A 15547-nucleotide genomic window follows, 5' to 3' on the forward strand; every position below is an offset into this window, starting at 1 on the left:
TCAAACTGGAAACTTAGCACATAACCAGATAATTCAATTGAAATGTTCTTATTGTTTGATCTGTCTAGTAGTCTCAAGAGGGGGCGTTGTCCTGTGCACGGCTGCCCTGCCAGCAGTCGTCTGTCTTTTCACCGAATTATTTTTATTTTTAGTTAAAGTGTTTTGTTTTGAGGTCTAGACTTTTTTTATGTGGGGGGGGCGGGGGGGGGAGGGGGACAAACTACCTTTCAGGGTCCCTACCTGGTCGGAGAGGCAGCTTTTCTCCGGGCTGCAGCTTCGACCCGTCCTCGCGGCCTACCAGCGGGCCTGGAGCGGCGTTTCCTGTCGGGGACCACCCAGTACCTCGGCTTTGGCGGCGGCACAGCGCTGGAGCGCTATCGTGGAGCGGACGATGCCTTGCCTGGGTCGCCGCGCTGGAGCTCCGGTGAGCTGAGACCGCCGGGAACAACATCGTGGAGCTGCGGGTCTGAGGAGCGGCCAGCTGTGGGCGGCGGCGCCGAACTGTACACCGGGAGCCTGGGATCTCGCGACGAGATCGCCGGTTATGGAGCTACAACCGGCGCGGCCTTGTCGGCTTCGGAAGCCGCGGCCTCCAGTACGGAGGCGGCCGTTCCAGGGTTCCCAAGCTGCTGAGAGGACTCTCCCGACGCCGGAGCAACATCACCCGGCGAGAACGGCCAGGAACATCGGGCTTCCATAGAGGCAACTGTGGAGGCCTCAACAGGCCCGACTATGGGTGAACTGGGGTTGGGGACTGGACTTTGTGCCTTCCCTCATGGTGGGAGCCATTGTGGGGGGATGTTCTTTATGTTTAAAACTCTCATTGGTGTTATGTCTGTATTTTGTGTACTGCAAAATGGCAAAAAGCATTTCACTTCACTACACCTCGGTGTATGTGAATGTGACTAATAAAATACCTTTGACTTTGACTTAATTTTGGTGCCTGATCTAGTTGAAGTGAGCCGAGCTTTAAGTAATTGAAATGAGAAAAATAATCTATAATCCCAGGATCCTGAAGATTTAAATAATAAGCTTCAAGATTTGAAATTAAGGTTTCCATCCTTAATTCTCCATGTCCAGGAGCTGCTAGAATTGGAAGCAGGAGCGCATTTTAGATCAATTCCAGAATCTGGGATTTCAAAGTCAGGAGAAATAGGATATCCATTTTGCTTCACCAGAGAGTAACTTGCGACCTGGATCTGTCAATAAGAAACAAGTCAGTTAAATACATTGTTATTTACAATCCACGCAGAGTTAAAACATGTCATACATATATGTTGAATTGCCTTTACTGAATTGTCAACAAAGGTTTTTGGAACGGAGGGTCAGGTCTGGATTGTTTGACCCACTGAATTTGTGTTGCCATTCAATTAGGTAATTGTTTGTCTAATCTCCATATACTCTCTATATTCAATCTCTATATTTAAGTGCAACTATTGTCTTGATCTCAGTCTTCATCCCAGTCTGAAGAAGGGTCTCGACCTGAAACGTTGCCTATTGTCTTTGCTCCATAGATGTTGCCTCACCAGTTTCTCCAGCATATTTGTCTTGATCTCAAATGTCATTTTCACGGGAGGTCCAAACTTTTGCCATGCTTTTCCTGTATAAATGTCACCCAATTTTAATCTAACAGATATTTTTATGATCCGCCCTCTTTTTTCATATTCCCCAACCAGTAGAAATAATTCCTCTCTATGTCCTATGTTATATGGTGAAAACTTTGATCCAAACTTTATTTTCTAAGTTCCAAGTAAAACAACCATATATAATTCTAGAAAATCATTTCAGTGCACTCTCATAGCTAATATACACTTGGTAAGAGCAGAAGAAAATACCTTCTGCTTGGTGCTGCTTGACCACCCCCAACAAGAACAAGTCGAAAAACCTACCCGTAACATTTAGTGGCAATACCATAGTCGCGTTCTCCACCTTCTACATACTGAGGATCACCACTGATAGAGACTCAACAGTACCAGCCACATAAATACTTTGGCTACAAGAACATGTTGGAATTGGGTATTCTGCAACACATGATTCACATCCAGCACATCCAAGTTCATTCCTCCACCTACATGGCACATGAAAGTCTTCAATAGCTTAGATTAGTGCATCACCAACAGCACACAGGAAGCTTAATACCATCCAGGAAAAAGCAACCCACTTGCTTGGCTTCTTCTATCATCCTAAATATTTATTCGTTCCACCATCAGCCCAGTGATGCAACATGTTCAGTCTACTAAAGGCCATGCTGTTACTTGCTCATGTTACCCTGACACCATCTCCCAAACCCGCTCTCAACCATCCGGAAGGACATGGGGAGCACTGGCATGGAAATACCACTTCCTACAGATTCCATCTTTCCTACACCAACTTGTCCCAGTCAATCTCACCATCCTGACATTGAAATATCTTGCTGGCCCTTTATCATCGCTGGATCCAAATCATGGAATTGCATACTAACAGCACCAAGGACCAAGTACCTTCACTACAATTACCAGGACAATTCAAGAAGGTGGTTCATCGACACGTTTACAAGGGATGTGTAATTAATGCTAAGCTTGTCAGAGATATTCAGACCCCAAAAAAGAATAAATAAAGTCAATTTTTAACACGATAAAGTACCCATTACACAATTTGAAGCCCTCAGACCTTCCATTCTCTCCTGCAAATAGCAGTTGCTAAATCAATTGTTAATTTTACATAAGGGATTGATAAATACTTATTAACCAAATGTAAAGCAATTGGAGCAATACAAGGCAAATGGAGCTGAGCCGCAACCTGCCACATATGATACACGCTAACAAAGGCAACCACAAAGGTGGTACCTGCAATAATTTCAGCAATTCTGCGTAATACAATAGATGTGGAGTATTTCTGTGCCTCATTTATGCAAATAAAACTAATGGATATATCTCTTTCAACTACTATTAAAAAAAAAAAGAATTCCATTGTTGTGTGAAATGGGAGAAGGGTATCAATTGACAAAAGACTACACATTTGATACACTGCCAATTAGTCACATGAATAATATCTGATTTCAGCCTTAAACTCAATATTGCTGTCAAATTAAAGCCATTAACTTGCTTTAGTTTCTGCAGAAACAAAGTTTAGCATTCCAAATTACTGGAGATATTACCTATTATGGTTTAAATGTAAATAATTGCATTAACAGTGAAAAGGAAATTGTAAATAGTAGGAACTAAATGAACGCTCCTTGGGGAAAAAAAAAAAAAAACTTACCAGATTACTGATTCCTGTGGCCACCTGGCCAACTGTAGCTCTACGCACATCATGGACAATCAGACACTCGCCACTGAATGTGTGTATTCTGGCCTCAACTCCTTCAATAGAAAATTGCAGAATTTAGTCTTGAGGACCAGGTTTCAGCTGTTCGGACAAGTTATAACAAAATCTCCACGGAAAGCTACAAGATGAATTAGCACATCAATAAGCTTGTGCATTAGTGGGTTAGAGTTCAACATTTTCACACTGGTGGTTCCTGCAGATGCTGTTACTTGGCTTCTGATTGGTGCTGAACAAGAGAGGACAGATTTCTAGTTCTCAGTGGAGTGAGAGCACTTTAAAAAAGAAAAAGAAACCCCATAATAGGCTGTTCACCTGGGAACCCTGATGTTATGTAGGATAGAAAAACAGGTATTAGACAACCCAGCTGTTATTTACCAGCAGAAGGCCCGGAAGCCAGATGCTAACCCCAGATCAGAACCTGTTTATGTATCATTTTCCAAAGTACAGCCCTGCACAGCACTCTAATGTCACTACCATGATGAAGATCCCTCCCTTCTTAACAGAACTTCCCTCAGTATTCAACAATAACATTTAGACATTAGCCATTTCTGCACTCCTGACAAAGGAATGTCTACAACAGTGTAAAACTTCTGGCAGATTTGCTATCGGTCTCTCTGCATTTATGCCATGATCAATGTCACTTCCATGATGAAGATCCCTCCCTTAACATAACTTCCCTCAGTGTTCAGATAATATTACTCATCTCCTGTTTATGGTCTACAATGTCAACTATGTTGCACTGCGTGAAACTTGTAGGATTCTATTGCTTGAGTGCACAATTTTTCAATTAGGAGCTCTTAAACTTATTTCTCCCCATTTGTTTTTGCTCACCATTAAAGAGGCTTGGCATATCTTGCTGGTGATCTAGTCGTTGACTGAGGCTAAAGCTGGTGCTAAGTCCATCTGTTTGACTGTTCCATGACATTGAGTGAATTCCAGAACTGTAGTTGCCACTTAGACTGGGCATCCCCTTTTGGGAATCCTATTGAAAAAAAGTATATTCCAGGTGAAATATCAGTTGTATCACAAACTTCTTAACCTCAACCACCATCATGACACTCATTAAAAAAAAATGTTTTGGACTACTGCTTCCTCTTTGGCACCAACATGCTAAATGACCAGTAGAAACTATATTAGGCTGCTATTTGACCATTTGATTGATTAACTAATTGAAAGATACAGCAAGGAAATAGATCCTTTGGCCCACCCAGTCTACATTGACTATTGATTACCCATTCACTATAGTTTCATGTTTTGCATCCACTCCCGACATACTAGGGACAATTTAAAGATAGCAATTAACCAGAGGACCCAGGAAGAAACCCATACAGTCACAGGGCCAATATGCTTCTTCTTCTTGCGTGTGTCATGCACAGCCTAAAGTTGTAGGACAACTTGTTCTATTTGATTTTATTTAATTGTGCACGCCGGGGTTGATTGCAGTCATCGAAACAGGGCGGACCACGTGAAGGTTGCAATCATCCACCCCGGACAATATGCAAACTCCCTACAGTCAGCACCCGAGTTCAGGGTTGAACCCAGATCTCTGGTGCCGATGGGCAGCAGCTCTATCAGTTGCACCACTGTACTACCATTGTAAGTTTCTCTTATTTTCCCCTAATAACAGTAGCCTGGAACGGTTACTGTATCACCGAAGATTTGCTTCCCAATGAATATGGTGGGAGCTTTCAGGAAGGATATTCCACCCTTCCATTTTCATACATTATCACATTTATCCCTCCATGATGATTTCTAAAAATAAATCTTGTGCTATTCACACACTTCTTATCATCACACTTTCCATCCCAAATTATAATACAAACTCCTTTGTCTCCGTTTGTTAATGTTCTTTCTGTCACCATAGACGCTGTCTGACCTGCTGAGTGTTTTGACTATTTATTTTTCATTCTGAGTAATTGGTTATTTAATCTGCTCCTGGAATTTTCCTTAACAATCACATAAAATGTTTTGCCTGATCTTAACTCTCCATCCGTAACAGGAAACAAGATCAACCAGTTAACTTACAATGATACATAGATTTCGATATATTGTCACTATTTCGGTTAGTTCCCTTGCCAATAAACATAGGGAGTGATAATGTGATAGGCCTGTTCGGTATGGCAATGTATTATTGGTTTATATATACCTTGTCGTAGTCATCCATTATGCTATATGCATCGCTGCTTAATACATCCAGCATATGATCCTCCAACTGTTCAGGGAATACTTGCGATAGGTTATAAAGTAAAAAATCTGAAACAGAATTCAATAGAATCAGATTTTAAAAGTTGCTGCAGACATCAGTTTCAACTACTAGTTTCAAACACATTCAGGATCAATTGATCTCAGCTGTTGTTCGCTCGCCAACAGCAACGTGACGATGGAAAAATCTGGATCATAGTTATTTCAAAAACAGAACATAGCTGGTTTGTGAGTTAGAGTTCATGGGTCTGTCAATTCTATTCTCTGCTGTATTAGGGTGGCACTATACGATGGCAGCCTCGCCAACAGTCCGTCTCGTCCTTTTTCCTCATTTGTTGTTTTTAGTCTGTTGTTAAATGTATATTTTAGTGTATCTTTAGTTTTGTATCATGTGGGGGGTGGGGGAAACATTAAAAAAAAAAATCAATTTCCTCGACGGAGATGCGACTTTTCCCGTATCGTATCTCCGTCCACGCTGCTGCCTCACATCATGGAGCTGGTGGCCTCTAGTTGAGGATCTACCGGGAGCTCTAACTGCAGGAGCCTGCGGACTTAACATCGTAGACCTTGCTCTCCCTTGGTTAGGGACCGACTTCGGGAGCTCCAAGCCGCAGGAGCTTCGATCGCCTCGACGCGGGAGTTTTGAACGCCCCGACTGCAGATGGTTCAACTTTCCCATCCGCGGGAGAATAAGGAGGAAATAAGATTAGATTTTATTGCCTTCCATCACAGTAAGGAATGTGGGGGAACCGCTGTGGTGGATGTTTATGTTAACTTTTATGTAGTTGTGTAACTTGTTTATTTTTTGGCATGACCATATGGCAAATCAAATTCCTTGTATGTTTTCACATACTTGGCTAATAAATTAATTACAATACCATACAATTATTTCTTCATTTTTCTAAACAAAAAAGTCATTCCTCCCTGAATGGGACCGAGACAACGCCTATGCCTTTTTCTGCACTATTTTGCAATTCAGCATGAGACTGTTCAATTTTCACTACGTTTCTACACTATTTTGGGATCTCCTTCAGGGAAGTTTAGTTTGAGGGAAATTATGACTCAAGACCATCTCTCACACTGTAAGAGCTGCCCTGGTAGAGTATTAATGAACTGCTCACCAAGCAAGCAATCCTGTTCTGAAAATGAGGTGTGTATTCATGACATTAACATGAAATGTTAAGATAACTGAAAGTGAATAATAGCAATGTACCACACAACACAAAAGCTCAATGAATTTGTAAATTTAGCATTCCATAAACATTTAAATGCTTGCAATCATAACACAATAATTCCCTGCTCATTACTTCAAAAGCCAGAAGCCGAATAAAGTACCTTTTTGCAGCTTCCCATATTCCTCTACAAGTTTCTTCTCCGTTTCATTGTTCTGAAAACAAGACAGCGACATCAGTGGTGAAGGAATAGATAAAACCTTCTCATCACTGAAAGGTTTTGTCGCTTCTGGGAAATGAATATCATCATCTTGCAAATGCAACTGGTCAAAGTTACAGGCCAATTTGATGCCATTTTTTGGTTTTCTTCGGTAGGTTTGTGGTGATTTTTTTTCAGTTAGAGGTCTGACCGTGTTCACATTGAGTGGCTCTCTCTTCGGGAGGCAAGGTTGGTGCATGTTCGAGTCCACAGCCGTTGACACAGTTTCTGATCGAAGAGGTGGCCAGCCTTTCTTGGTGTCCGATACAGCATTGTGATGTACCTGGACTGGGGTCACTACACTCTTATTGTGGCCATCCTCCGACTTGGCAGCACAACTCACTTTCTGAACATGATTACTCTGAGGAGTTGCCCTATTTCCTGCAATAGAAACCAAGGAGAAATTTTAAAAATTCAGCGTTGCAAAACAATAACCGCATCACTGCCATCCAGCCTTGAATTGGATGCAACACTTTCTTTTAGACCAAGTCACATTTGCTGAATTCCTCATAATGAAGAGGACCTCTTCCCAGGTTACTGGTTGACCAGGAGACATTGGAACTGGGTCACACTTGGACTTCCCTCTCTTGTTGAGCAGTGTATTTCGCTTTAACCAAGTAATAAATTGGATCAGGCAGCAGCAGGTTAGAGCCTGCGCATACAACCACATGACTCTGTAGCAATATAATATCCACCAGCCTAGGTCTCCAGACAGGCCTTGATATTACTATTCTTTATTCAAGAATACAACAAATATGTTTTAACAGAAGTCTAGAAATGAGGTAAGCACAGAAATGAACTCCAATAAAGCCATACATAATTAACAGTGGACTGTATATTTTATTACACCAAACTTATTCTAGCTGAAGTGTGCTGTCCAAATGTGACTGGCCAAAGACCACCAGGACATTGATCCCCATTGTTGAGACTTCCATTTTTAAGTTGCATCAACTGTTGATACAAAGTTATCCGATCCAGAATGTCTAAAAATACATTTAGGCATTCTGGTAACTGTATCATCGGAAAGGAATGATGTTTATGAAATACCTGCTGATTTTTTTAAATTACAGATTGGATGAAGGTCTTCATTCAGGAATGAGGTGAAAATAAAAGGTTTCTATAATTAACCCGATATCTTATTCCTAACCGCAGATCAACATTTCCTGTTGTAGTTGGGTGACATCACCCCTTATTCAGGAGTACGTTTCCCAGATATGCTAGTGTAACAGCGCACTTAATGTCTGCAACAAAGCAAATCATAGGTGCAGACCTGAGCCAATGAAGAATAAAGCTTTGATCTTTTCCTCATTTACAGTTAGGAAAGGTATAAGATTTTCAACCTGTGGTTCAGAACATAGCTCACTCATCTCTGAAAGAATTGCCAGTTAATGATAGAAATTGACCTGAGGTTTTGGCATTCAGTCGTCGATTCTGCGGTTTCTTTTGCCATAATACAGCATTATTGGACAAACTATTCTGTTGTAAATAAAGGAGAGGCTTTTGAGTCAACGGCTCAACTTACGTTGTCTTAATGATGTCAAAGCTCTGTTCACTGCTTCACGCAATTCAGATGCTGTAGCTCTTTTCCTTGGGTCTTTCACTAAACCAGCCCTGATCACATTAGCTGTGAGGGGGCTGCATGTGGGTGGTATTTCATTCACTGGAGGATCCAGTTTCACAATCTGCGAAGAAAGCACAAGGCAATTAATTGGCAATGTATCTTCGCATTCATGTCCATAAACTGCTGAAGTAATTAAATACACACATTTTTTATAAATGAGTACATATCTACTGCATTAACAACGTATCTCACCAGAAAGAGGTGAATGGAGTTCCTACGTTTAATTGTGCCTCAATAACTGATTTCAACAACTCTTATGTAATAGAAAATATGCATGGCATGAATCCCCACTTTCAATGCTGCATGGAATGAATCCCACCTCTGTGCGTGATAGGCAGGATTTTGGACATTAATCAGCCTTAGGTATTATTTTCAGTGGGCTGCTGCAATACTGAAAACATCTAGACTTTTGTCTTGCTTGTGATGTGAAATCATGCTTCCACTTAGAGAATTTCTCCACCCAGATTTAGAGTCTTCAACACCTTCAAAACATTGAGCCTTTATCACAGCATGAACACATGCGCTCATTACTGTGGGATAAAGCCCACTCAATATGAAATTTGACATCACTGCAAAACTGTAGCACTGCTTTTGCAGACTTTTAAAGTTAAACTCACCTGAAGTAGCAGTTGTGTTGATAGATTCCTCCTGGGGTGATGGCCGTTTAACATGTGCAGCATCATACAAGCAACACTCCAGCTATCCACCTTGACACCAAAGCCATTGCCTTCAACCACTTCTGGTGCCATATGCGTCACTGTACCCAAGCATTGACTGCCTTGAAGGAGCGGAGAGAAAATATACATTTATTTTACAATTCCATTTAAAACATTCTAGGGAAAAAAGTTACTGTGCATAAAAGCTGACTCATCCCTTGAAGGGCAGTGTTCACTTGGTGCAGAAAGATTTATTAGCTACCTTACTCATTTTGAAACAAAATGAATATAAATACCTATTTTGACTTGGAAATTATTGGTATCAGCTAGGACACTGCATAATGAAAGGAAGAGACTTCCTCAGGAATCATTTGGAAAAATGGAGGTTATGTTTATCAGTGCACACATTTTGTGACTTCTTATCTGCTCTCTTAAGATATGCAAATCCCTGCATTTTGGGCCCTTCACAATTACTCTTTGGCGGAGCCAAATAACAAATAGCCATCTGGTTATTATCAGGGTTGTGTCTCTTGAAAATAATTATTGCATTTACTCACAACCCCAATCCCATCTTCCTCCAGTTAAACTCCACTCCTCATGTCCATCCCAAGCGCAAACCAATGAATTTAGCACTCATGTATAACTAACTCTTACCTGCATTTGATGTGTTCTTTTCCTTTGGTGTTAATTGTGTTGAATGTCCAAAGTCACAGAGGTAGGCCTCTCGACCGCTGTGTGATATTAATACATTTTCAGCTGCAAAAGAAGAACACGAGATGGATGTTTAATGTGGGGTAGAGCTGCTGCCTCTCAGTGCAATAGACCTGGTATGACCCTGACTGTGGATATTGTTTGTATGGAGTTTGCATATTCTCCGTGATCTCGAGGGTTTCCTCCGGGTGCTCAGGTTTCCTTCCACATCCCAAAGACATGTGGGTTTGTACCTAAACGGCCATTATAAAATAGCCCCTAGTGCTTCGGTAGTGGATCCAGAATGTGAATGGGTGATCAATGGTCAGTGTGGACTTCGTGGATGGAAGGGCCAGTTTCCACACTGTATCTTTCAATGAATAAATCAAAAAACATCTGATTGAAACCCGAACCAAAAGTAAAAAAGGGATTGTAATAACAACTATTGTTTTGTCCAATCTTACCTTTAACATCTCCATGTACAATTCCAAGGGAGTGTAGATGTTCCAGGGCTTCAAGCACATAGCCTGTGTAATAAAGAGCCACACCTTCAGGAAGAGGTCCTTTATTTCCAATTAGCTGTGCCACTGATCCACCTAAATTAAGACAGAAAGTTCACTACTCCCATTCGAGGAAATGAAAATAGAAGCTTTAAAATAATTCATGAAACATTGCCATTGCAACAGGTTTTATTCTTCAAAACACTTTGGGTTGTCGTGTGTCCAAGTATTGGTCTTTAACAGCCAATCAATGTTTGAACACTGAGTTTAAAGCAGGTACAGTTGAAGCAATATACAATGTGTCTTAGACTGGAAAGGCAAGTGAACACTCTTGACAACATTTTGCTAGAACTGATGAATGTTACATCTCAAATAAAAATACATATATATCTATTTTTATTAGATGTTGATTTCACTTAATGCACCTCAAGAACTTTCTGACTATTGATTTGCAATTATGTCTTCCTTTTTAATTAAGTAGAAGTTTATTGAAAAGGTAATTTGACTGATGGATCTTAATCGGATACAGAAGCAGAATGCTGACACCGTGGTATCACATGCTTGATATCAGCAGCCAAGGATGAAGCTCTACACATTAAAATGTTCACCATTTATCTCTTAATTGGTTGCAAATCATGGCTTTATTCCGACCTCAACACATTTTCATCTGCACCTTTCATTTATATAACTTATTTAATGAAACCACCCCAAGGAGCATTAGCAAAGTGTAAAAGACAAATTCCCTATCAGACAAGTGGCATCTTCACACCCATCCACCAATCCAGAGCTTGGTTGCAAAGTCCCTGTATCCATTTACCTTTCTGCTGATCCAACTTTACATCCCAATGAAATCTATAGGAATGTTCCCACCAGTTTGTACCCATTACTGAAAATATGTAATACCTTTCCAAAAATCCCTTGTGCCTCAGGGATTAATGAGGTTCAGGACAAGAATTGGGGATGGGCTACTTTAACCGTTAAGTACTTACATTTGGCTGCACTATAATTTCTAGGCTTACGTTTTTTCAAGTAAACATATATATTTTTTTAAAAGGAGAGCCATAATATCAAAATCATGCCAATTAATAATTTATTACTCAACACCATTCCCTAAACCATGCAGATTAGAATATCAATACAGACTTTTCGAAATAACAATGATTTTGCTAAAATTGAACATCGGATGTTTCACAAAAGATGAAATAATATGCATCTCACCTTGAATCAGTTGCATAAACAGAGTGATCATTTCCCCCTCCCGCACTCCACCATATAATGGAACAACTCGTGGGGAGTTCAACTTGCTCCAATTCAACAACTCCTGTGGCTGGAAATTGCTCACATGAATCTAGGAAAGGAGATGCATCTTAATAGGTTTCTGGACTGAAAACACAATTCTTCCTGTGTACGATACACTTAAATCACAGAATGAATTACTATGCATAGTAACTGGATTGTACACAATTGTTTTTTTCAACAACATGATGCAAAATTGATTTTCCCTGAAAGACACCATCTCCAAAGAAAGTGAACTTTGCGAAATTTGATTGGCACTTCAAATATTCATGGTTGCTCGTCTGACTTTTTTAATGTTGAAAGCAATGCAATTAATGCATCATGTTTTACACCACGGCAACTGATATTGGACTCTATGGTTGAGTAACTATCTTAAAATTATAACATAATCATAACACAAAAATAATAACTTAGTGAGATCAACAGTGAAACAAGAATTAAAACATATTTATTCTGATATCAATGATTGTGTGCAGGATCTTCCTCATTTTACAATGCTCTCTATTTTTGCAAACTCATTATTATTTGGGCCATAAATGACGACATTGAATATTGTTAAGAGTTTCATTACAGGTTTTACGATTTAAACAAGTAGTCTACAGTAGCATAAAATCGAGCATCGTCCCACAGGTAAATGCTCAGCTCACTTTATAGCATGGGTTTAGGTGACCATTTCAATATTTGCAGAGGATTCAGCTCTGTGTTAAACATGTTAAACATACATTAAATGTATCAAAGAAAAGGCAAGTTCAATTTCCAAACAACTGAACTATAATCAAAGCTGGAGAATAGTTATAACTCCATGTGAAATTTCAGTACAGGAGACGAGCACAGATAACTTGTCTCAATGGGTCAGTTGCCACCAACATACTTTGCTGAATATACTTCCAATTGGCCAAACCTACCCTTTTAGCAGCACAGGTGAAATCAGTGGAATGATCTTTTGCCACATACACCTCTCCAAAGGTTCCAACTCCCAACGGTTTGGAGCAGATTGACCACTGCAAGTTTTCTTGATAATGATTATCTACAGGTTTCAGTTTCTAGATGGAGAAAGAATAGTCTAATTCAGTCATGTCCAACTTACAAAACAATTGTCAGAAATAAATTAATCCTCGGTTTGTATTGTTAAACACACCAAATATTTCACCTACTGAGATTTGGTTCGATTGGAGACCATGAAACTGAATATCAGAGGTGGGATACTGAAGGCAGCTGCTTCTATGTAATTGATTACTAACTGGCGATGAATTTGTAGACAAATATCAACATTTGAATGATTCATTGGTTAGATTGCCGGCAACATTTACAGGCAATCACAAAGTTGCTGCTCAACACTTCCATGTTTCTTCAACTTACTTTTGTCTCAGAGAGACGAGTTTACCTGCTTGGTCAGCTTTTGCGTGAATCAGATATTTTATGTGCCGAAGTCCCACTCCTAGCGTCAAGTGCATCAGTAGTCTGACATTTTAGTGCAGCATTGAGGAAATACTGCATTGTCTAAAGTGGATTAAGGGATTTCCGAAGGGGATAGTTATGTGGGTATAAAATATCCCAAGGAGCCTTTCTGAAGATGAGAAAGGTGATCATCATGGCCAAGTTTAATTCCTCAATTAATGGTACCAAGTCAATGGTTTGTTGCAAGATCCCTTTGTGCAAATTGTCTAGTGTATTTGTCTGCAAGAAAATACATAAAATAAAAATGTAGAAAACAAGTTGTGTAGAGCATAATAGGGACAAGCAAATATATGTATCTTTCTTTTTTTTTTTATCCATATAATTTAGAACTCCAGAAACATGCAAAGCTTTCTGCTGATGCCAAAGCTATAACTCAATAGCCAATTGTTAGGAGGCAAACAGGGGCTGAGGTTGGCAAATTCACTAACTGCTCTCTTGAACAATTCATACGTACTGGAGTGAGAAGCTATATAATTCAACACTTTGCAAGTAGTGCACCATGTACCTCATGTTGAAGAACGCCTTCATTGGTTTCTGGAGGCTTTTCACTTTGTTGCCACCCTTGTGCGTATTTTTCCCATTGTAGTGCTGGCATTGTCAAGCACCTCAAGTTATCAGAGATGACACACCCCTTGCTTGCACTGCACTGGAAGACAGAAAACTGTGGTGGAGAGGTCTCTTCTGCACTTATTGAATCTGGAATACGTATTCCAGTGTCTCCTCCCACATCATTGATATAGAGCATGGCTGCATTATTATTGAAGGAACGTTCTTGCTTTTCCTGTCCCCCATCCACGTCAACGTGGTTCAATTTAGGCATCCGCGTAATGTCCATATGTAATTTCCGCTCAAAATTCTGTGTCATGTTATGCGAGACACTGCCATTTTTCATGATTGAGGAGGGAATGGGTCGAACGTTAGACTTCTTAACTCTGTTACTGAGGTGCTCGATATCCAAGTACATATTTTCAATTTTTTCGACATCCCGCATTCGGTTTTGCAGACGCAGTCCACACAATCCATGAGAATCTCTAATATGAATCTGTTCATGCTCACAACAACCGCTGCTGCTGCTCGAGGTACTGCTGCAAAAATCAGAGGTGCTGTTTTCAGCATCATTTTCCTACAAGCAAAAAGAAATAAAATTAATTAACATTCAAATCTATTATAAAAAAAATAGAGTAGCATGACAAGCTTCAGACCACAGTTTACATTGTCACAGATACCACATTTTAAAATAGTTCATTGGCTATAAAGTAAAGTTTGGAAAGACATGATAAAAATGTCTGTTTCATGAAAAAGGTTAGATTATGACTGTAATCAAAGTGAGAAATAAGAATGGCAGGAAATTAGGAGTCGGCATAAAATGACAGATTCTGATCTGTTTAAGATGAAACTTGCTACCTACTTGAACTGGTATTGGAGGACAGCTTTCTTGCTCGGGGGTCTTTGATTGCTTTTGAGAAATTTTGACCTTGTGTTTGGATTTTCTCCTCCTACGTTTTTTCCTGGGATATTTGTTGAGCTCTGGGCTTTGTTGGGGCTGGGGAAGCTTCCCTTCAGCCACTTTTGCCACATTGTTTGGAACATTTTCCAAGTTCAGTCGTTCTGTACGATTACTGGAAAAGAAAACAGAAAACTGTCTGGTTAAAGACAAAATTATCACCATTACTGTGGATTTCTAACAGAATTCACATTTAATCTACATAATATAATGATGGTCCTTCACATCCAAATCTGCAACATTCTTATTTGAATGTTGGTTATATGTTTACACAAATTTAATCTTTTTTTTTAATACATCAACCCGTTGGTTTAACAGTTTATAAAATCTGGAAATTACAAATATAATGGATACTCCAATTATGGTATTCAAACATAAAATGATCCAATGTTAGTAGGAAAAAAGGCAGCTTGTCTGAGGAATTAGGACTGAGACGGCAAAATGTTTAAACTAGAATTGTGAAGATGGAGTGAAATCATAAACGGAGTTTCACATGACAGGTGTTGCAGCTTAGAAACTCTCTCCTAAGTACTTAAGAGGATATGGATTGATGGTTTTTAATGAGGCGATCACTTGAAGAGATGCACACCTAGAATGAGTGAATGGATGGGAGCCATGATCTGAATGAATGACAGAATAGATTTGAGCAGCAGAAAAGACCAAGTCTGTTCATATGTTCTCTCCAAGCTTCTGCTGCAAGAAACTTTCATCAGCCTGGGATGGTCTTCTGCAATCTAATTCAAGGTTGATCTCATAACTTCTATTCATGTAATTCTCTTTCGCTATCATCAGGTTAATTCCTCAGCAATTGTAGATTTATGAGCCACCGTTTCATTGCATATGTACTTCCACCAGCCCTCCTCCTCCTTCATGTCAATCATCG

At 39.9% G+C, this 15547-nt stretch overlaps 1 protein-coding gene across 3 annotated transcripts in view; it reads right to left on the reverse strand.

The window, feature by feature from the left end:
• Nucleotides 1-248: 248 nt before the first annotated feature.
• The window catches only part of map3k14a (mitogen-activated protein kinase kinase kinase 14a), a 36366-nt gene continuing 21067 nt past the window's right edge, over nt 249-15547 (reverse strand). For 2 of the 3 annotated variants that reach the window (XM_055657019.1, XM_055657018.1), the window contains exons 4-16: nt 14569-14779; nt 13666-14283; nt 12608-12745; nt 11625-11754; nt 10371-10502; nt 9871-9972; nt 9178-9338; nt 8462-8621; nt 6844-7320; nt 5453-5559; nt 4138-4288; nt 3241-3341; nt 249-1199 (exon numbers count right to left, since the gene is read on the reverse strand). In XM_055657019.1, coding sequence (XP_055512994.1) covers nt 1035-1199; nt 3241-3341; nt 4138-4288; nt 5453-5559; nt 6844-7320; nt 8462-8621; nt 9178-9338; nt 9871-9972; nt 10371-10502; nt 11625-11754; nt 12608-12745; nt 13666-14283; nt 14569-14779 — 2653 coding nt within the window. In that variant the 3' untranslated portion in view covers nt 249-1034. The other variant, XM_055657020.1, reaches the window with a different exon arrangement.

Source organism: Leucoraja erinacea, chromosome 27 (assembly GCF_028641065.1).
Source record: "Leucoraja erinacea ecotype New England chromosome 27, Leri_hhj_1, whole genome shotgun sequence".
Classification (NCBI taxonomy): domain Eukaryota; kingdom Metazoa; phylum Chordata; class Chondrichthyes; order Rajiformes; family Rajidae; genus Leucoraja; species Leucoraja erinaceus.